The sequence below is a fragment of the Medicago truncatula genome, chromosome 3, assembly GCF_003473485.1.
Source record: "Medicago truncatula cultivar Jemalong A17 chromosome 3, MtrunA17r5.0-ANR, whole genome shotgun sequence".
Classification (NCBI taxonomy): domain Eukaryota; kingdom Viridiplantae; phylum Streptophyta; class Magnoliopsida; order Fabales; family Fabaceae; genus Medicago; species Medicago truncatula.
In genome coordinates, this window is record NC_053044.1 from 24,595,250 (window position 1) to 24,616,654 (window position 21,405).

The following is a 21,405-nucleotide window of genomic DNA, read 5'->3' on the forward strand; positions in this document are numbered from 1 at the left end:
CAATTGAAGAAATTGGATTGGCAAATCTGACTAGGGTGCGGTTTTAAGGCAAAAATTCATATGATTCAAAGATAAAATCATATGTGGTTTAGTTCAGTTTTGGACAACTAATTAAAAAAAAAACCGATCCAATCTAATTTAAAATGGTTTAATTTATATCTATTTTTTAATATATCCAAATTAACAAATTGTAACTTTTTTTTTATTAATAATATTATAAAAATATGGTGAGATAATAGGTTTAGAACTCAACGAAAGACGAATGAATCACTGCTAAGGAAGCACTTTACTCAACAATGTTTATTCAATGAAGTGAAGCGCGTTTCTTTCGCAGTAATTTGTTCTTATTCTCTTCATCCTTCAAAATTTCTTCTATTCCTTCCTCTCCTCCCCCCCCTTCTAATATAATTGGGTTATCTCTCTACAATGTAACAAATGCTATGTCATCATCATATATTTGTCAAATCATCCCTTACTTGTCACCTTTGTATTAAGTTAACATTTTTTGAATTAAAACTAATAAAATGGACTAAAATGTGCAACAAGATGAACTTAAGAGACTCAAATGGACCAAAAGTTAATTATAGGACCAAAATGATACCAAATAAATAGTTAAGAGATTAAAAGAACAATTTAGCGTATTTTATACTATTTGGTCCCAAAAATTATCTATTTGGTTAATATAATTTTGTTCTCATACTATCGTTTTAAGTTTTTTTGTTCTTGTTCTTGTCATGAACTTCTATCTAATTAATCTGTCAATTATTATGTTCATGTGACTTGCAAATTGAATCCGCAAATATTCACACGTTTAGATTATATGATTCGAACATGTATTTTACGTTTTTTTACATGTGCAAATTATAGAATCTAGAAGCATATAAAATTATTGAAACTAAACAAACCAAACAAAAAAATGTTTTACACATTAGAGCTTTAGAATCCGGACTCAAAATATGTTAAAACTCAAAAACTAAAAAATCAAACGTGATGGAAAAAATTATTTTACACATCCAAATTACACTTTCAAACTTATAACATCCGAATGAGTGGAACACAATAATTACTGATGAATTCGCTAATAATGGTTTAATATATAAAGGCCAAGCACACAATAAGGAGTGTGTGCAGAAGCTCAAATGTCTCATTTCTTCATAGTTTCTCTTGTTACTCTCTTTTTCTTATGCTTTTTGGAGAAGAGATTTGCCAATGAAACAACATGGGAGGAAAGATACCATCTTGTTAGCATCAGTTCTCTCTTACCATCATCTTCTTGCAGCTTTACAAAAGGTGAACTCATAATCTTCCATATTTCCCTCTCCCAATGTATTATAAGCTTAATTAGTTAACTTGATTAGAAAGTAGATACATAATTGGTAGTGGCATAAATTAAACGATAACTTTATTAGAAAGTTCTTTAAAAAAAACTTAATTAGAAAGTTGCTCCTAATTAACTTATTTATATTTAATCTAGGGATATTTATAGTTATTTTTTTTTTGAAGGAATTTATAGTTAATACTGTGACCATCACTCTCAAATGATTATTTTTTTTACTTTGCATTATTTTTATTTTTTTGACAAAAAAAAATGATAATAAGAATATTGTGTCCATTATTTTTTTACTTTGCATTATTGATAATAAGAATCAACCAGTAACTAGTGAAGTTAATTTGATCAAATTATTATCCTCTTCCCTTTATTTATAACTTCTATGATAATTTTAATAATAGAAAACAATTATTGGTGGGTAAATAATCCAACCAACTTGAGATAAGATTTTGTCTTTTAAGTCTTTGAGAGACATGCTTCTAATGTCTCTTGACTTCTTGGTAAAGTCATTCTCCTCCTCGTATTTTTTAGTGAAACTCCACCTTATATTATTAAGACCAAATATCATTTTTAGTCCTTTTAATTTGACTGAACTTTTAAGTTAGACTTTTAAATTTTAAAAGTTTTAATTAAGTTCTTTTAGTTTGATAGAATTTTCAGGTTGGTCCTTTAAGTTTCAAAAGTTTTAAATATGTCATTTTAGTTGATAAACTATTTCACCGTTACCACTGCTGTCAGTCTCCGTTTAACTGATGTTGATGTAGCCGTTAAGTTGTTGACTTGAATTAAAATGTTGTCTTTTAAAAGCTCGATGGTGTCAAAACGCTACGTTTAATGGTCACAAATGATCATTTATAGTGCTAGAATGATCATTTGTGACGATTAAACATATCGTTTTGGCACCCTAGAGCTTTTAAAAGACAACGTTTTGATCCAAGACAACAACTTAAGGATACATCAACCTCAGTTAATTATTAACTGACAGTAGGGGTAACGGTGAAATAGTTTATAAACTAAAAGGACCTATTTGAAACTTAAAGGAATTATGTCAAACTAAAATGACCTAATTGAAACTTTCGAAATTTAAAGTATTAACTTGGAAATTCTGTCAAACTAAAAGGACCAAACGTGTTATTTGGCATATTATTAATTGTTCTCCTATAGACAAATACTATACCAAACCCGTTCCTAGCATTTTAAGAGTCTTAGGTCAACTTTGAGAAAGGGGACCCCTTATATAATATATCATAATTATTTTATTTTTTATTTTTTTATATATGGTGAATGAGATATGCATTGATCATGGTGGTCACGATAATACGATGTTTTGAAATCCCAATTACGTTATTACTCAAAAACATCGTGTGTCAAATACATTTTGTCCTATATATTATTATTAATAAAAAATAATAACAAAATAAAATAAAATTGGGCGGGCCAAATCAAACCCAATAAAATTAAGAAAAACGATAGTAAACATACCAAACATTATATAAGTTTCATTATCAGATTTGATAGTTCAATTGATTTATTATCTCTAAAATTTCTCAAAGAGCTTCATAATCATTCGTCATCATAAATCTATATAATAGTATAAAATATACTTCCCTCATACCCAGTAACATAAAAACCTTTAATAAAAAATAATAGAAGACCAAATTTGACGTCTCAAACATAAAACTTTTATTATGAAATCTAAATACAAATTCCGGGTAGCTGCAATTTGAAACACAAAAGCATCTTAAAAAAAAATTGGTCTCTATAAAGGAGTAGATATTTTGTGTTTTAGGTGTTGCTTCTGCGATTTATGTTTTACTTCTAAGTTTTGCATTTTGACTAATGAAATGTTAGGGGATGAAAATGAAAGCGCTGAGTTAAGTGTGTGAAAATGAAATGCTGATGGGTTTTAAAAAGAAGATGAAACAGTTGATGAGCGGAAGTCTAGTCAATGTTTGAGCTCTTTTTATGCTTATCGTTATATGTACCCCTTTAAACCAAGTATTTCTATGTACGCCTCTTCCATAATTATTTTTTGGACCCCTACAGCCGTGGGCACTAGGCCGCCGCTCCCCTTCCATAATTATTTCTAGATTTCATATAAAATGTAGTTAATTTATGCTTATAATAGCGACCAAAATTTCAAAGAATTTATTTTTTAAAATAGTGATCGGAAAACTAATGATTAACCAACAATAAGTTGACACCAGTGAACATTGTTGATTTCTGAATTCAGGTCCAAAAAGAAAAGCATCATTAGATGTGGTACCCAAGCATGGGCCTTGTTCCCAACTGAATAACAATGGCAAAGCAAGTATTCTTCCAACACACAGTGATATTCTAAGTCTTGATAAAGAAAGGGTGAACTATATTCACTCCAAGCTATCTTCAGATAACCTACCTGCTATTTATGGTAACCTTATTGGAACAGGGAACTATTTTGTTGTTGTAGGGCTTGGTACTCCTAAAAGGAACTTGTCTCTTGTTTTTGATACTGGTAGTGATCTCACTTGGACTCAGTGTCAACCTTGTGCTCGTCCTTGTTACACACAGCAAGATGAAATTTTTGATCCATCAAAGTCTACTTCTTATTGCAATATTTCATGTACTTCTTCAGATTGCACTCAACTCATTTCATCCACAGGTAAATAAATTACTATATAGTTACTTGTTTTGTTAAATTACTATTATGTATAAAAATCAATACCATTTAAACAAAAAAAATGTTTTCATTTTGTTTTATAGGAATGGATCCTCCAACATGTTATCCATTAACAAAAGCATGTAAATATGGTATGGTTTATGGTGACGGATCCTTCTCCGAAGGATACTTCAGCCGTGAACGACTAACAGTAACACCAACAGACGCAATTGATGGTTTCTTTCTCGGATGTGGGGAAAACAACCAAGGTCTGTTCGGCATGTCTGCCGGCATATTAGGCCTTGGTCGTCATCCAATCTCTTTTGTCCAACAAACCGCTAAAAAATACAACAAAATTTTCTCTTATTGTCTTCCTTCTACTTCCAGCGTTGTTGGCCACCTCACATTTGGAGCTACCGATAATTATAAGGTGGCCAACAACACCGTTAAATACACTCCCTTATCCACAATCTCACGTAGTAATTCCTTCTACGGTCTTGACATCGTTGGAATCAGTATTGCCAAAACCAAGCTTTCAATATCATCCTCTATTTTCTCCTCCGGTGGCGCCATTATTGACTCTGGTACCGTCATTACACGGCTGCCACCATCTACCTATGCTAGCCTTCGTAATGCTTTCCGGAAAGAAATGGCGAAATATCCAGCTGCTTCGGGGTTTTCCATTTTAGATACATGCTACGATCTTAGAGGGAGGAATAATGTGGTTGTTCCGAAGATTAGTTTTGTCTTTGGTGGTGGTGTCACCGTGGAGCTTGGTGCACACGGAGTACTTTTCACTGTGAGTTCGAGGCAAGTTTGTTTGGCATTTGCAGCGAATAGAGATGATAGTGATATTACTATCTTTGGGAATGTGCAACAAAGAACACTAGAAGTTGTTTATGATGTTGGTGGTGGTAAGATTGGGTTTGGACCAAATGGTTGCAAGTGAACATAGTTTTGAATATTTTGATCAACGATTCATTCTTATTTGAACAAATACATATATCCAATTGATCAATGATTAGTTAATTGATCCAAAGGGCTGTGTCGTAAAAAATATGATATTGTGTAACGTGACATACTCTATTTAGGTGTCTTCCTTATGGGTTTAAATTTGATTATGTTATGAATAATGTTGTGAATCAAACAATTACTATTTAACTATGTAGCACGTGTACTTGATACATAAATGTGAACTATCTTATTAGTATCTACGTATCCGTCAAATATTCTATAAGTATTCAATAAAATACTTTTTAAAAATAAAAAAAAAATAATTCCAATACTTTATAGATATGTATCTAAAAGTATCTGTGAAGTATCGGTCAGATACAATGACTTTATGTTTAGAATATACAACTATCAACCCAACATTTCAACATGCGCCAAGGGTGTGGGCCCCAATTATCCTCATCTATTGATAACAAAATAGGGGAAATGATATGAGAGATCGCATAGTAAAACTCTTTGAATTATATTAGGCCACTGAACACACCAATCTTTAGAAAGTAATAATTTGTCAAGGCTGCTCATTGAAAAGTGATGACAAGTCATCTTACGTTATTTTAAGCATATTTTTCAACCACTTTATTTAGGTTTGGATCCAATATATAGGAGTTTTAGAGCAATTGTCTACGATTTTCAGGATATTTTGCAATGTCTTCGTTTAGAGTCATGTATTTTTAGTTTTCCCGCAACCAATCACTACTTAGGTGTTTTGGAAGAGATTTTGGAAGACCATGAATGATGATTCAAAAGGTCTCTGAAGACATTACAAGATAGATAAATTACATTCGAAGGTCCGATAAATAAATAGAGGGGATTCGAAGAATCCTAACCGCTGTTAACATTCTGCAATCAAAATCAGGTTACTACTTCATTACTATTATGTGCAATCAGACTTAACTTGCAAAAATTCCCCCGATTTACAACTTGTATTTATTGTTTTTATTTTATTTTCTATTTTAAATAAGTAACACTAGTTGCCTAATTGGAATAACAATCTGAGTGGATACAATATTCACTTATCACTCTATTACTTGATAACAATTTGGTACATTTGCCAAAACTATCCATCAACAATAATCTCCCAGATACCACGTAAACCATGCCGATCATACAAAGGTAAATAAAAAGAACATTTTTATTAATGAATTGGTTAAAATGAGGACAATTTTCATGATATTAATAACTTCACCCAAACACTAGAATCACAAGCGTAGACATTAGAAACAAAGAAAATGCAAGCAATTTTAACAAACCGACCATTAATAATCAGAGCATTCTCCAAACTTCTAGTATGCCACACCTCCACCTCTGATGTATCCAATAAAGATAAAATACCACCTGAAGCTCCCATAGAAGGCCTATAACAAAATACAACATTCGTATTCCCCTAAAAAGAAGCATAAAAAAACACATCAACAGGGAGCCCACTCTCTAATTCTTCCACATGTTTTATAAAACATGACTTTTCATTAATCAACGATTCTTACACAATATTTATAGATTCCAAGGATGCTATAGAAATAAGAATACAGGCAAATTCCATCATTTCAAGTTTTTTAGTACAAAGATCAACTTTCAAGAGCCTCCCAAACATCGAAGAGCATAAACTAAGAAATTGAATAATCCATTCATGCAAAGGAACACCATAAAGCTGCAACCATGTTCCTGATTGTGCAATTGAAGTCAGAACTTGTTACGACGATCGCGTGATCGCCCACGTGAAGGGGAGTGATGTTGTCGAACCTAGTAGCCACGAGAATAAGAACTGTAATGTTATTCATGTTGTCCATAAGAAGGATCATGATATTGTTGCGAAGATGAACATGAACGATTATGCTCACCATAATGTTCACAAGAATAAGGTTCAATTCATGATATTGCTATTCACAATTGTCAAAAAGTGAATCTCGAGACCTATAATTTTCATCAAAGTGGTAAATGTTGTCCAAGCCTGAAACGCGAGACCCTATATTTTCCAAAATCTGAAGCGTGAGACCGTATTATGCCAAAACCTGAAAACCATTGTCTGCGATCACAATTATCTTGAAACCCTGTCTTGCTAACCTCAAACTTGTTGTAGCCCGAACGAACATACTTGCCGATATGTACCCGTTGATATGTTCTATCCTCGATCACCTGGTCGGATTGCTTTCTGACATCTTGAACTCACCACAATCCACTCTCTCCTATGAAGCTCAAATACTTGATACGATATGGATACGATACTGCACTGATACAGGAAAATTTTAAAATTCAAGAGACGATACAACCAGGATACTTTAAATAAAAAATTAAATTTAAACTTAAAATATGAACCATGGACTAAAATTAAAAAAAAAAAAAGAAGGCGCAAAACCTAGTCGAAACAGACATATAACAACTATAAGGCACAACAATAAAATTGTCCTAACGTGACAATCAACAATATCAGCGTTCTCAAACCAACAAAAAGATACAAAATAGATAATGAACAAAAACATAAGTATAAGTAAAATTTATAATAATAAAAGTGACAATTAGTCGATTACATATATGATATATCCCATAAAGAGAACACTATTACTTAGTCCATTACATATATCTAAAGAATAATAGAAATATCATATATCGTGCGCGTATCGATTTTCCACTGTCCGTCCCTCGCGTATCTTCGATGTATCTGAAAAGTATCGGACAATTGTTTTTTAAAAAAATAAAATTTAATCTCCAAATACTCTTTTGATACGTATCGGGACGTATCAGACAAGTATCGGTGCAGTATACATATCGGATACCAGTACGTCATGCATTTTAGAGTATATGTGCTTCAGAGACTCTCCCCCTTCTCCCCATATGATGTAACCCTAACAGGAACCCTTCCCTTCCAAAAATTCTTCACCTCCGACGAAAAGGATCGCGGCGAAGTGGCTGTAGGTTAGATCTAGGGCCGCCACCTCTCTCTCTAGCTCTCATTTTCTATTATTATTTACTTAGAAAGAGAGCATATTTTAACATATTTATTAGACTATGGGTCATGCTCATTTGTTCTTACGAGAAATTTAAGAAAAAGAAAAAAATAATTAAAGGAAAAAAGAAAAGAATATATTCATAATTTTTTATACTTTCATAATGTTGATTACACACTCTAATATATTTTTATTATATTTAATTTTTTAACAAATGTTCAGAAGTTAGTAGTTAGTATTTCTCTTATATTTACTATCACTTGAGTCTTTATTATAAAAATAATTAATTTTTAGATTCATTGAATAATTGACTTTTTAATCTATAATATATCAATTATTTAATAAATTAAAAAACATATTTTTTAATATGGTTTAAAGAGTGGAGGGAGTACAAGACTCCTCCATGAGCGGTGATGGTGGAAATCAGACAGAACCTTTCCAAATCTTGTAAGACACGGAACCCTGAAATGACCTATGAACAACCAAGTTCAATCAAAGACATGTTAATAAAGAATCTAATATGGCCCTACGAAGAATCTTTTACATGAGCTTATATGATCTGAATTATTTAATTTTTTTACTAGGCATAATAACTAGTATGCAATATCATTTTTTTATGCAATGATCTATTGTCACGTCAATCAATGAATATGAAAACATATATATTTAGGTGTATATGTAAAATTAATTTTACCCAATGTATAGTAATTAAATGAAGAGTGAAACATATTCACACTTAATTTTTTTTTAATAAACTAAACAAATTATATTAATGGAATAACAAAAGTCCCTCAAGCATAAGGCGTGCTAGAGGTAACTGTTAAATTTGAGTTTAAGTACAATACAGTCAGGCTACCAACAGTCAAAGAAGCAAAAAAAGAAATTACATAGTAGCTCGAAAACAACATAAATGATTTTGCCTCCAAAGGGATACTCAAAGTCGAACGTAACGTAGTTCGCTTTCAACTACCAATATGTTTGGAGTTTAACCTTTTCAAGAAGTTCAGTAAGCCGATCAAAATTATTATTAAATATTCACACTCAAATTAAAGAGAAGCAAGTTATAGCTAATATATGTGATGCGCAACAGTGGTAATGGTGGTAGATACTCCCTCCGTTTCAAAATGTAAGTAAAAATGGTTTAGCGTAAGTTAATGTATTTAGTACATATGTAAATCAAATATATTAGTTTTTGTTGATCAATTTCTGCTTATATTTTGGGATGGAAGAAGTACATTACTTCTTCAAATTTTTTTTTTTTTGGGAATTTCTTTAAATATTTAATTGGTCGGAAATTTAATATGGGCATATAATTGGTCAGAAATTTTCTTTTACCAGGCTTACAAAATCATGGGTGCAGAAATGTGAACTGAAACTTTGTAAGTTCAACTAGCTCTAGTTGTTCATGAAATAATAATCAAGCAAAAGGTCTAATAATTAAAAATTCACGTTGCATTGATAGCAGCATTCTTGTCTTGGATGATATGATGCTATACAAACACTATAATTTAGAATGAAAAACAATATAACTATATAATTTAGAAATGCAACGAAATTATTTAAACCACGACATATATGTCACATTCTCTTTGATAGTAACTACTAATCCATCATTACATGCAGAATATTTCATAATGCCGTCCTTGTATTACCATAATTAGGATTAAATATATCATGTGGGATGTTGCATTATTTCATTATCATTTTTTTTCAATATATATTCATATTTATGACAACCTGTTCTATAAAATTTCGTTGTTTTTGTATCAACAAATAAAGAAAAATTGAAGTTTGAATTAAACACGGTTCTTTTTTTGAAAGTGATTTGTAATGGTTACATTCTTACCGACATGAATGGTTTTAATTCTAATTTGCACAAAGTGACAAATATGTTGCCCCATGCACCTTATCTCAACCTTAGGTAATTTGGACACACGAATAAAATTGCATCATTTTATCTTAACGCAATATTAATTGTAGCATAGTTTAGCTTAAGCAATATAAATTGGACAATTACTCAAGTGTGAAACCAAACACTAAATAAGACATAATTACACTACTTAATTATTTCAATATTTAGCTTGTTAAGGACATGAAGCCATTAGATTATCATGTACTGTAGAGTACTATAATTCTTCTTTTTTATTTAACCAATTAAAATTCCTTGCAATTTTGTCGTATCCAAATAAGTTAAATATATCACGCAACAAAATTCAATGTTGTGCCGGTTCTTATAAGAAACATTCGTTTAAATTCCAATCAAAGCTTTTTATGAGAAGTTTAATGATTGCTAATTGGATAAATTTCATATATTCGTTCGTACCATTTTCCTTTGAGATTTTGAGTCACAGTGAGAATGGGAACTAAGATGTTGAAATTTCAATGATGTTACTTCATGGCTAAAGAACATGGTAATGGACCCCTTAGAAATGACAAAGGTAAATATCATTCATTAATCTCTTTGTTTTTAGGTTCGAATGTCTTTTTGTGTTCCAGCTTTCGTCCACCCATGAAAGTGTACTGGATGTGGTCTACATTCAATCATATCACAACACAATTTTAGATATAATCAAAAAGCTTAAAATGTTTTTGAGGAACTAAATTGAAGAGTGTCTTAATTTAGAGATTAAGTGTTTTTGTATCAACTTATTGAGGCTTATTTCCACGTTGAATGCACTTTCAACGTGAAAATTGTGAAGCCTCAATTAGTAACTTCTACTGAATGTAAATTTTCGCAGAGGTTCCAAACGAATGTTAAATCAATTGTTAATTCAATAACATTTTATATTATTTGACAAAAGAAGCAAGTATTAAGGGAAATGGGATAAATGTTGAAAACAAAGTGGGAGCAATTGCACCAACATTAGGTTAGTCCCTGATTTTAACCCATAACTTCTTTTTTTAGCAAATTTTGAACCCTTATATTTTTTCTCTTTCTAATCTAGTAACCCCTCTTATTTTTCTCTCAAATTTACACTAATGTGATACCATTTATTGACTTGGCAGCAAAATGTTATGGCCAACGTGAATTATTTTTAAAATCATAAAGAAAGAACAAAAAATAAGTAGATGCAGATTGGGTCGAAATAAGAAACTCTAATTTTCGTCGCATGCACCAAACTTATTATCGTCTTTTCTATTAAAAGGAAAGTCATATTCACTACAATAGTTTACGTAAAAAAAAAAAAAAAACTCACATCAGTGTAATTTTGAGAGAGCAAAGTTTCGCAATTCGAGAGTTTACCTCAACTCGTTTTGCTTAGATAAACTCGACTCGAGAACTTGTACGACCTAAAATTAAAATTATATGAAATTTATTATACGCATGACATATATGCTAATATAATATTGCAAATAGGTTAATAGTGAAAAATATGACTTAATTACAAAGGAAAATTATACCAAACTACCATAATAAAACGTTATGCTCAACTTAGCATCAAAATACAAAAATTAACGCACAAAATAATAAGTTTCATAAGTCTCTAAGTTTAAGTCATCCATAAAACCATCCGAAAAAGCAAGTTTCACAAGTTCGTAAAGTTGTTAATAAAACTGTCCAAAAAATAAACTAGTTAATTTCTTCAAAAGGTCATCAAACACCACCACCGCAACCCTAACCAACATCCTTAACACCGACGTCGCAATCGGAATTTCCCCCGTCGGAATCGTAACCCTAACTGGTATGTGCTCTCATGTTTATGTTTTAAGAACTCAGATAAAAAAGAAAAAGAAACATTTCATTTAGGAAGCTAGCAATTTGTTACTGTAAAGGTAACTATTCAGTAAACGTTTCAGTCTTTGGACTTGTAGAATAAGAATTGGGTTTTGAAAAAAATGGGCCCAAAAAATTGGGCCTATTTTTTTTCTTTAGATGTAAACTCGATCGAGTTTACCGAGTGTCAACTCGGTCAAACTCGTCAAACTTTTCGATTTTACCAGAAATCGAGTTTACCTCTAAGTTAACACGATTTTGATACCTAAAAATGTAAACTCGGTAAACTCGGAGAGTTAACACTCGATTTGGGGAACATTGAGAGGGAGAATGCCAAATTAAAAGTGAAAAAATGTTGAGATCAAAATCATTTCAAAATGTAGGAGTGAAAATCGCACAATTGCGATATTGGTATACCAAAAGTGCTTTATGCCCAAATCAAATTAAAAGGGATATGAATGGAATCCAAATACATGTGTGAATGGAATGGAAGGGTTGTGAGGTCCACCAGCATACAAACATATTGCGCATGATATCCTAAGAAGAGCAAGCATTCCTTTGCTAGTTGCTGGCAGTCACATTTTCGTGTGGAAAATGACATAGAAAGACCCCAAGTCCCAAAGAAAAACCTTCACAATCTATCAATATCTATCTATTCTAAGAAAAGTTTATCTAGTCATAGATGGTAGAATTTCACGATACCGCGTTATTCTCTACACCTATTTACTCATGCAAATGATATTTAACTATGCCGTTCTTGTTAAATAGTTCACATCGAATAAAAGATGGTCTGAACATGTGTTTATAAATGAGAACAATCTGCACTTTACAATCCGGTTTTGTAGGACCGTATTAGGCTTAATTACGATTTTTAAGATGGTATCAGAGTCTCTCTAAGATCCAGTAGGCCACCTATTATCAGGTTTTCGCTATTGAGTCACCCACTATTTATGTCAACGAACCAAACTCAATCGTGCTGGTCATTGGGGGGGGGGGGGGGGGGGGGGGTTTATTCAAGAGTCCCACTTCAGATAAAAGATGACATGAACATATGTTTATAAGTGGGGGCAATCCTTACCTTACAAGTTGGTTTTATTTGATTGTGTCAGGTTCAACCATGATTTCTAAGAGTTATAACCTAGATGAAGCGTTGTGACTCATTTGGTTTGTTTGATTTGCAAAAGATAAAGATTGAACAAAACAACAAAAGATAAAATTATATATGATAAACTTTTAAGGTATTTTACAACTTTTTTATCTTGTTGATTGTTTGGTGGATAAAAATTTATTTTAGTTTTTTTAACAACTTGTACTATTTGAGATAAAAAGTTATTATGCGTTTTAGTGAGTGACAAAAGTTTTAAATTTTGTCAAATTATTTAATCCCTATAAATATACAATTTTTTAAACTATTTTCACAATTCAAGACTTTGTACGTCTAATGAACAAGTTGGATGAAACTGGGTTAATCATAAGAAATAAGATAAGACTTGTAGGTAAAGGGTATAACCAAGAGGAAGAGATTGACTATGAGGAGACCTATGCTCTTGTAGTCCTACTCGAAGCTATACGATTGCTTTTGGCATTTGCTTCTTGCCTTGATTTCAAAATGTTTCAAATGGATGTTAAATCCGTCTTTTTAAATGGTTTTCTAAACGAAGATGTCTACGTTTCCCAACCACCCGGATTTGAGGACATTGAATATCAGGATCATGTTTACAAATTGAAAAGAGCTTTATATGGTCTCCAACAAGCTCCTAGAGCTTGGTATGAGTGTTTGAGTAAGTTTTTGTTAGACAAAGGGTTTTCTCGTGGAAATGTAGATAACACCTTATTTAGCAAACGTAAAGGAAAAAATATCCTACTTGTCCAAGTGTATGTTGATGATAATATATTCGGTTCTACTAATTACATTATGAGCCCGTTTGTTATAACTTTTTTAAGAAAAAAATCACTTATTTTAAAAAAATAATCACTTTTAAGAGTTTTGCATCCGTTTGTTACAGCTTTCTAAAAAAATCAGAATCTAAAAAATAAATCTAAAAATATCTTTAAATGAGAAGCTGTTAAGAGCAACTTCTCAAAAAAAAGATTTTTTTTAGAGGAGAGAGAAAATATTGTTTAAAAGATTGAACTAATTTTATAACAAAAAATCCCTTTTATATAGTTGTATCCAAACAAACTAGATTATTTGTTTAAAAAAAGTGATTATTATTATGGTAAACAAATGTAAAATAGATTATGATTTTTCATAAAATCTCTAAAATATAATCTCTAAATTATTTTATGTCAAAATCACTTTGATTTTAATCCGTAACAAAAGGGCCCTATGTGTTAAGAATTTTTTAAGTTGATACGGGGAGAGTTTGAGATGTCTCTCATGGGGGAGCTCACCTTCTTCCTTGGTCTTCAAATAAAGCAAACCCGTGACAGAATCTTTATAAGTCAAACAATATATGCCCTCGAGCTACTAAAGAAGTTTGATATGCAAGATTGCAAGTCAATCTCAACTCCTATGGAATCCGCACTATCCATTGGCAAAGATGAGTCCGACATCGAGATAGATGGCAAGAAATACCGAGGTATGATCGGCTCTTTGCTTTATTTAACCGCAAGTCGACCCGATATTATGTTTAGTGTTTGTATGTGTGCTAGATACCAAGCCTCCCATAAGGAATCACATTTAAAAAATTGTAAAAAGGATTTTCAGATATTTGAGTAGCACTACTAATTTTGGATTATGGTATCCAAGGGGGAGTTATGTTGTTTAGTTGGGTTTTTAGATTCTGACTTTGCCGGTTTTAAATCAGACCGGAAAAGCACAAGTGTGGCTCTTTCTACCGCAGAGGCTGAATATGTGGTAGCCGGGAGTTGTTGCTCACAAATTTTATGGATCAAACAACAACTCCTTGACTATGATTTAAAACTAGGATGCATTTCAATCTAATGTTATAACGCTAGTGCTATAAATCTCACCAAAAATCCAGTGTTACATTCAAAGACTAAGCATACTGAGATTTGACATCACTTCCTCAGGGATCATGTTGAAAAGAAGGATGTAACGTTCGAGTACGTTGACACTAAAAGTCAGCTTGCTGACTTTTTTACAAAACCACTACCATCCGAGTCTTTTCTCAAAATCCGTAGGAAATTAGGTATCTTGGATACCTCTTGCTTTAAATAAGCAAGAGCTTCTTTTTATTTATTCTCCTTAATCTATTTTCATTAATTCAAGTTTCTTACATGCGTATCCTTATCTTGTGTGCTTACATTTGCATGTTCACTTGTTTTCAATTGCGATTGTTACTTGTGTTGTTATAACTTGTAATTGTCCACTTATTTTACTTAAATTACTTGTGTTGGTTACTATCCTTTTTGACGTTTTCAAAGGGGGAAGAAATGGTTGGATGGTGTCCTTGTTAGAGCTGTCAAAACGGGCCGGCTCGAAAGCCTGAAAAAAATGTAGGGCTTGGGCCTAAAAATGGCAGCCCAAATTTAAATAGGGTTTTTTGGCCCAGCCCGTAAAAGCCCGAAGCCCGTTAGGGCTAGCCCGTGCGGGCTACGGGTAGCCCGCCAGCCCGTGTAATTAAAATTACAAAATGAAGCTACTGTTTGGGCTTGTGTGGTGTGTGTGGCCCAATTTCACTTTTCTGGCCCAATCCAACAAAATAAGCAATTTCTAGCTTTCTACCCATCCAACAAAAGAAACCAGTTCACGTCTCTCTCCCTCAGATTCACTCTCTCACCATGGAAACTTCACAAACCATAAAAATTTCAGCTGCGCAGTCGATTTTTCATCCGTTCGTCTCGTTTTCCGTCATCGTGTAACTCGTGTTCTTCATTGACTCGTCTTCTTCCATCCATTTCTATTATATTCCATTTTTAATTTCTGCTTTAATATTACTCAAGTTGTGCTGAAAAATATTATGTCTATGTTGCTGGTTTATGTATTTATTGGGATCTAATGCATATTATTTTAATCAATATTTGGAGTATGTGGTTAAAAGGATTTATTTGATTATGTTAAATTGATTTTTGAAGCTGCAACGTCTGTTGTTAATGTTCATAAGTTTATTCATTTTTTTTCTACAAGTTAATGAGAATAAATTTTAATCCTTCACAATAAAATGCAGTTTCTGCCCTTTGTTCTCAAGTGGATTATGAATTCACTACACATACATTAAAAAAAAAGGTAAGATGGGCCGGCCCGTTAGCCCGGGAGCCCGTATAGGGCCGGGCTCGGGCTCTAATGTAACACCCCGTTTTCCCAACATAAAAATTTTTAAAAACATTTATCAGAGTAAGCATCAAAACAACGGGATATCACATATAACGTAATCCAACAGTTAAATAATAGTTTAACCAATATCTTAAACATTGCAGCGGAAAATCATAAACATAATTCATAAAACGTTTTGGCACGCAGGCCCCATCAAACAGTTCATATCATAATCCATAACATTATAAAAATAACATATAAGTCACGTAAGAGAATGAAGCATGCATAAACATAAACCCCATCCCGCTACGTATCAGAGCGACCTAGACGACACAGTGAGGCAATGCCACTCATAGAAGCAACTGCACACTAAGCACGATCACCTGCAAGTTACCCATACGAAGGGCAACATTTTCAAGCAGAAGGGGTGAGATTTCATAACAAAATAATATTAATCAAGTAATTCGAATCATAGTTAACATTAACATCATATTCATTCTTAAATAACTTTGCATAATCAAATAACAAATATCACGTATTCACATATTCGATAAACAAATATCACGTATTCACATATTCAATCGTCATCAACAACATAGCATTATGGACATGACAATATGACAATGCTCTTAGACTCCTTATATGCATGTGTTACCAATCGTCATCATAAGTATTAATATACTTTAATCGTGCGGAGGACAAAGCTCCTAAAAATCGTGCGGAGGACAAAGCTCCTAATAAATGTGGTGAGGACTAAGCTCAATGAGATGCTATGCATGGACTCTTATGAACAAAACATCGTAATCAACATATCGACATGCATCCAACAATTTGGAGCTAAACGTCATCATTTCATCATATATAAATATATACAATGCACTTAGTTAAATAACAGCAACAGCATAATCAAGTCACATAACAGGATGATATCATTATATCAATAGCACATCAATTATATCATAAATTAAACTTTCATAACTTACACCATTGTGCAACACGTTAATCATATTCCATTATAAACAACATATCTTAAACAGCTTTACAGACTGCATTTAACGTCATCATTAGGTCTTATTATCAATTAGGGGTTCACTCTTGATCAAAACGTGCGACACAGATCGCACAACACTCATAACACTCAAAGCTGGAGGTGCTCGCGAGGCGAGAGTTCTTGCTCGCCATGGCGAGTACTAAACAATTCCAAAACTAAAGTCATTATGGGTCTAATCTTGCCCTACATTCATTCCTAATCATTACTAGGTATGTTCAGGCACTCTAAGGCATTCAAGGTCCAACTAAAAAGGTCGAAACACAAAATATGACATGCTCTCTGCCTTAGCTCGCGAGGCGAGGAAGGGTTGTTCGCCGTGGCGAGCGATGCCAGAAACTTTCGCGAGGCGAAGGGAAAGGACTCGCGAGGCGAGCGATGAAGATCATAGCTCGCGAGGCGAGGATCATAGCTCGCCGTGGCGAGCGATGAATGTCGCTACGGCCAGGTTTTCTAAATTCACAAAAACTCGACGATTCACATGGTTCTAAGCTTGTTTTTGATTCCAAAGTTCGTCCTAAACATTATCCAAGGTCTAGGAACACTTTCTACATCAATTAAACCAATTCTCACCGTTTGATCATCAATTCTAAGGTTTTGACCTAGTTTTCGTTTTCTCCAATTAATCCTAATTCTTGCTAATTATTCATCAGAATTACAACAACTAATATTACTGAGTTATTAGTCTCACCCTTACCTGGTTATGAAGAAATCGCAGCCCTCTCTATGCTCTTCTCCCTTCTAAGCTTTTTCTCCCTTTTCCAAAAGTTTTCACATACAATGAGTTTCTAAAATATTAGGTCTTCTCCTATTTATATCTCATCCTAATTACTTATCTTATCTCACTTTCTCCCCCAAAACTATCTAAAATATCAAAACAGCCCTCAACTAAATATTTTATATTATTTTCCAATCTTTATTTTATTTAACAATAAAATAAATCCCTTAATCTTATCAAATCTTCCAAAAACTCATAACTTATCTCAATATCAATCAAACCATCAATATAGTCGTAAATCATTCAAATCATACCATAATCATGCATATATTATATAAATATAATATAATCGCCTAAACTCGATTAAATAAGCAATTAACAAAAGTGGGCGTTACATCTAATATTCAAGCCCATTTTTCAACAGGGCTTTTTGGCCCGGCCCGATAAAGCCCGAAGCCCGTTAGGGCCGGCCCGTTTAGGGCCGGACCGTCCGTTTTGACAGCTATAGTCCTTGTGCTATTCCCTATGTTTCTTTCTATTGCTTGTGTTTGCTGTTTCTTTTGAATGCTATGTTTCAGGGGGAGCTATCACATCATCAACTTGTTTTGAGAGCATCAAAAAGAGGGAGATTGAAGCTTATATAATTTTTTACTTTTTTGTGATTTTGATGATGTTCCTTAGTTAATCCTTTTGATGTTTGTTTTTCTCCTTGTTCTCTAGCATATAGTCATGTTAAATCACCTAGCAACTATGTCTCATTGACCTAGGATTCATTGGTGTCTTGTGCATTGTTCACACATATGGAACTTAGCCTTATTCATCATTTTTCAGTGTCTGAATCGATTCACCAGTGTTTGAATCGTATCATCAGAAGTTTCTGACTTCAAATGGTACAATTCAAAAGTTTTTGAAACATATCACTACTGAATCGATTCAACTTTTCTTGAATTATACTAGGAGTGATAGGGTGGCATTGACTACCCAAGATTTGTATTTCTATTGAATGATTAAGTATATTATTATAGTTAGCTACCCCAATAATATATTAATATATTGTTTCCTACCTCAAATAAGTTTACATGCAAAAAAATTAGCATAAATAAAGTGGTTAAAAAATTATTATTTGATTAATAATTTATTTGTCTTATTTTAACATTTCGGTCACTACAACAACAATAGAGAATGCATTTTCATCAATAAAAATGATTAATGATCAAATAGATGATTGTTTAATTCAAATTGCTTATTTATTTATTTTTGAAAAATAGTTTGTTAGATTATTTAGCAATTATTCATTTATAAATATATTTTCTCTCAAAAAAAATTATAAATATATTTGACTCTTTGAAGCCTAATTTTATAGAGATTTAAGATATTAAACCCTTAAATTTAATTTATAAAGTTTAAAACAATTTAATTTTTCTTTGCATTTTTTTGAAGAAGGTAAAATCGAATATATTTATCAGAAACTTAGTCTCTCAAGCATAAGAGGTGCCAAAGAAGAGCTAAGAAGAGTGTCTGTTACATGAGGTTACCAAAAAGAAACTAAGTGTTACAACCACAGAGAAGCACGCTAAAAGCACAAAAGAGATTGAAAATAAAAAATGAACTCCCGAACATAAAAGGGGATTAAGCCACCACACGTGATAGTTAAAAAAAAAAGGTGATTTGCCTTCAACCACCAGAAGGATTGAAGCTTAATTTCATCTATAAGTTGATTAATAGATTCTCCCTTTTGTGTGAAGACCCTAACATTCTTGCCACACCAAATAATCCAAACACATGAAAGCTAGATCATATAAAAAGCATAACAAATGTTCTTAAGAGAAACCACCTAAAGATACAATATCTTCTTTAGAGCCACATCCACATGAATAAAAAGATGTATTCGGCTGAAGTACATGTCTTCTGATTAAGTTCTCAATTATTGGAAGACGATTTCGAATTAAACGCAAATGAAGACGTTGACTTTTAAAGTAATCTCCTTGTGTCAAATGATAGTGTGGTCATTGTTTAAAGGTTGATCCATTGATGTCAAAAAGTTGTAAGCACTAGTAACAATGTATTTTGATGAGGCATGAAGTTGTCAAATCCACCTGTCATTCACATCAGCATGCAAAACAATAGGTAATAAAAACGAACAACACTCACACTCCAATTCTTCCTCCCAAGTCTCAAGTTAACAACCTCCTTTACCATTTTCAAGCCTCGTCTTCCTCCCTCATCCTAACAAAAACATATCTGCCACAGTTGCCAATTTGCTATCAAAAAGGTCATAAAGACTACTAAATCTATCCTTAAGAATACCTCCCTCCAATCAAGGATCCCACTAAAATAAAGTTCCTACTACATCTCCCACCTTTCTCCGTAAGTGATCGATAAATCAACTATCAACCCCTCTCCTACACCACCTTTAATGCTAAACATCTTTACATTGGACCCCTAGTGAAAATTAGTTTGGCTTCGCCGGTAATTTCTACCAAACTTCATACACGCCTACAAAGCCAAATCTATTTGAAAGATTGGATAGAGAGCAAACTTAATAATCTCCAAATGCTTAATAAGCCGCCGGATATCAAATCCACCATGACATAAAGATTATGAAGGATTTTAGTTAATTATTTATTTGAAGTGGGTAAGTGGAAAATGGAAGATTAACTAACTCCATGTTTTCTATATATATATATATATATATTTTGTTTGATTATCATGATATTAGTATGAAATTTTCATTATCGGTTAGCATCGACTGATCGTTGGAAAATCTATGAATAACAGAAAATAGATTCTTCTCTTCCAATTAAATTTCTGCATAACCACAAAGCGAACCCATGATTATATATTTTAAGGGATCCAAATCTCTTGCCTGGGTTTGGTTGCTTTATATTATTCTAAATGTAAATGTAGATGATAATAATATTTTCTTTTAAAAATGAAAATGCAGACCTAACTATCTAGCAAGAGAACTTACGAGTGCGGCACTTCATGGCGATAGTGGATTCTTCGTGGGATAACTAACTAGACTGGAAACAATAATAAAAATATATTTAAAAGACCAATAACCACACTAGAGTTATATTTTTTTTAAGAATAATAATAACCACACTAGAGTTAAATTATATTAAAAACATCTACCAAAAAAAAAAAAAATTATATCAAAAACAACCATATTCGTATTTGAATGTGTGAGCTACGGTACTTGTAGCTGCTAAATGTATTAAAATTACAAATACATTTTTGAGTGTCTAAAGATTATTTTGATCTCAAATGTGATTTATTTGGTCAATTTAGTCATTAAGTTTATCTTTAGTCAATTTATTCCATAAAATTATAAACAAGAAAACATTTGGAGATTTACGATGAGATACATTTAAGAACTATAATAACATTGTCTTACATATTCAAAGACCAAATTAATTATTTACCTTTTGAATGTATATTTTTTTGTACATCTATTGTTAAAAAACTTCTTTCAAAACATTGTTTTGAAATCATTTCTCAATCCATTGTGAAAAAATTATTTTTCAAAGAAGTTGATATATATATATATATATATATATATGAGTTTTGTTAGAAGCCACCCATGAAGGTGTCTTTTGACAACCCACGCCTCAAGGTGTGATTTTCACTTTTTAGTTATAACTTTGCTAAAAGACACATTTATAAAATTTAGTTGGTGTCTTTTAACAAATGCTCATAGAATAACTTGCTAAAAAACACCTTCATAAAAGGTGTCTTCTAGCAAAACCCTATATATATATATATATAAAGCTTTAAGATAAAA

General features: G+C 32.3%; 1 protein-coding gene across 1 annotated transcript; it reads left to right on the forward strand.

The window, feature by feature from the left end:
• The first annotated feature begins 1,033 nt into the window (after positions 1 to 1,033).
• LOC25489022 (aspartyl protease family protein At5g10770) lies at positions 1,034 to 5,081 on the forward strand. Its single transcript, XM_013604425.3, has 3 exons — positions 1,034 to 1,290; positions 3,564 to 3,971; positions 4,073 to 5,081. Exons 1-3 carry the CDS (start codon positions 1,140 to 1,142, stop codon positions 4,915 to 4,917), a joined length of 1,404 nt encoding a protein of 467 aa, XP_013459879.1. The 5' UTR covers positions 1,034 to 1,139; the 3' UTR covers positions 4,918 to 5,081.
• Positions 5,082 to 21,405: the final 16,324 nt, after the last annotated feature.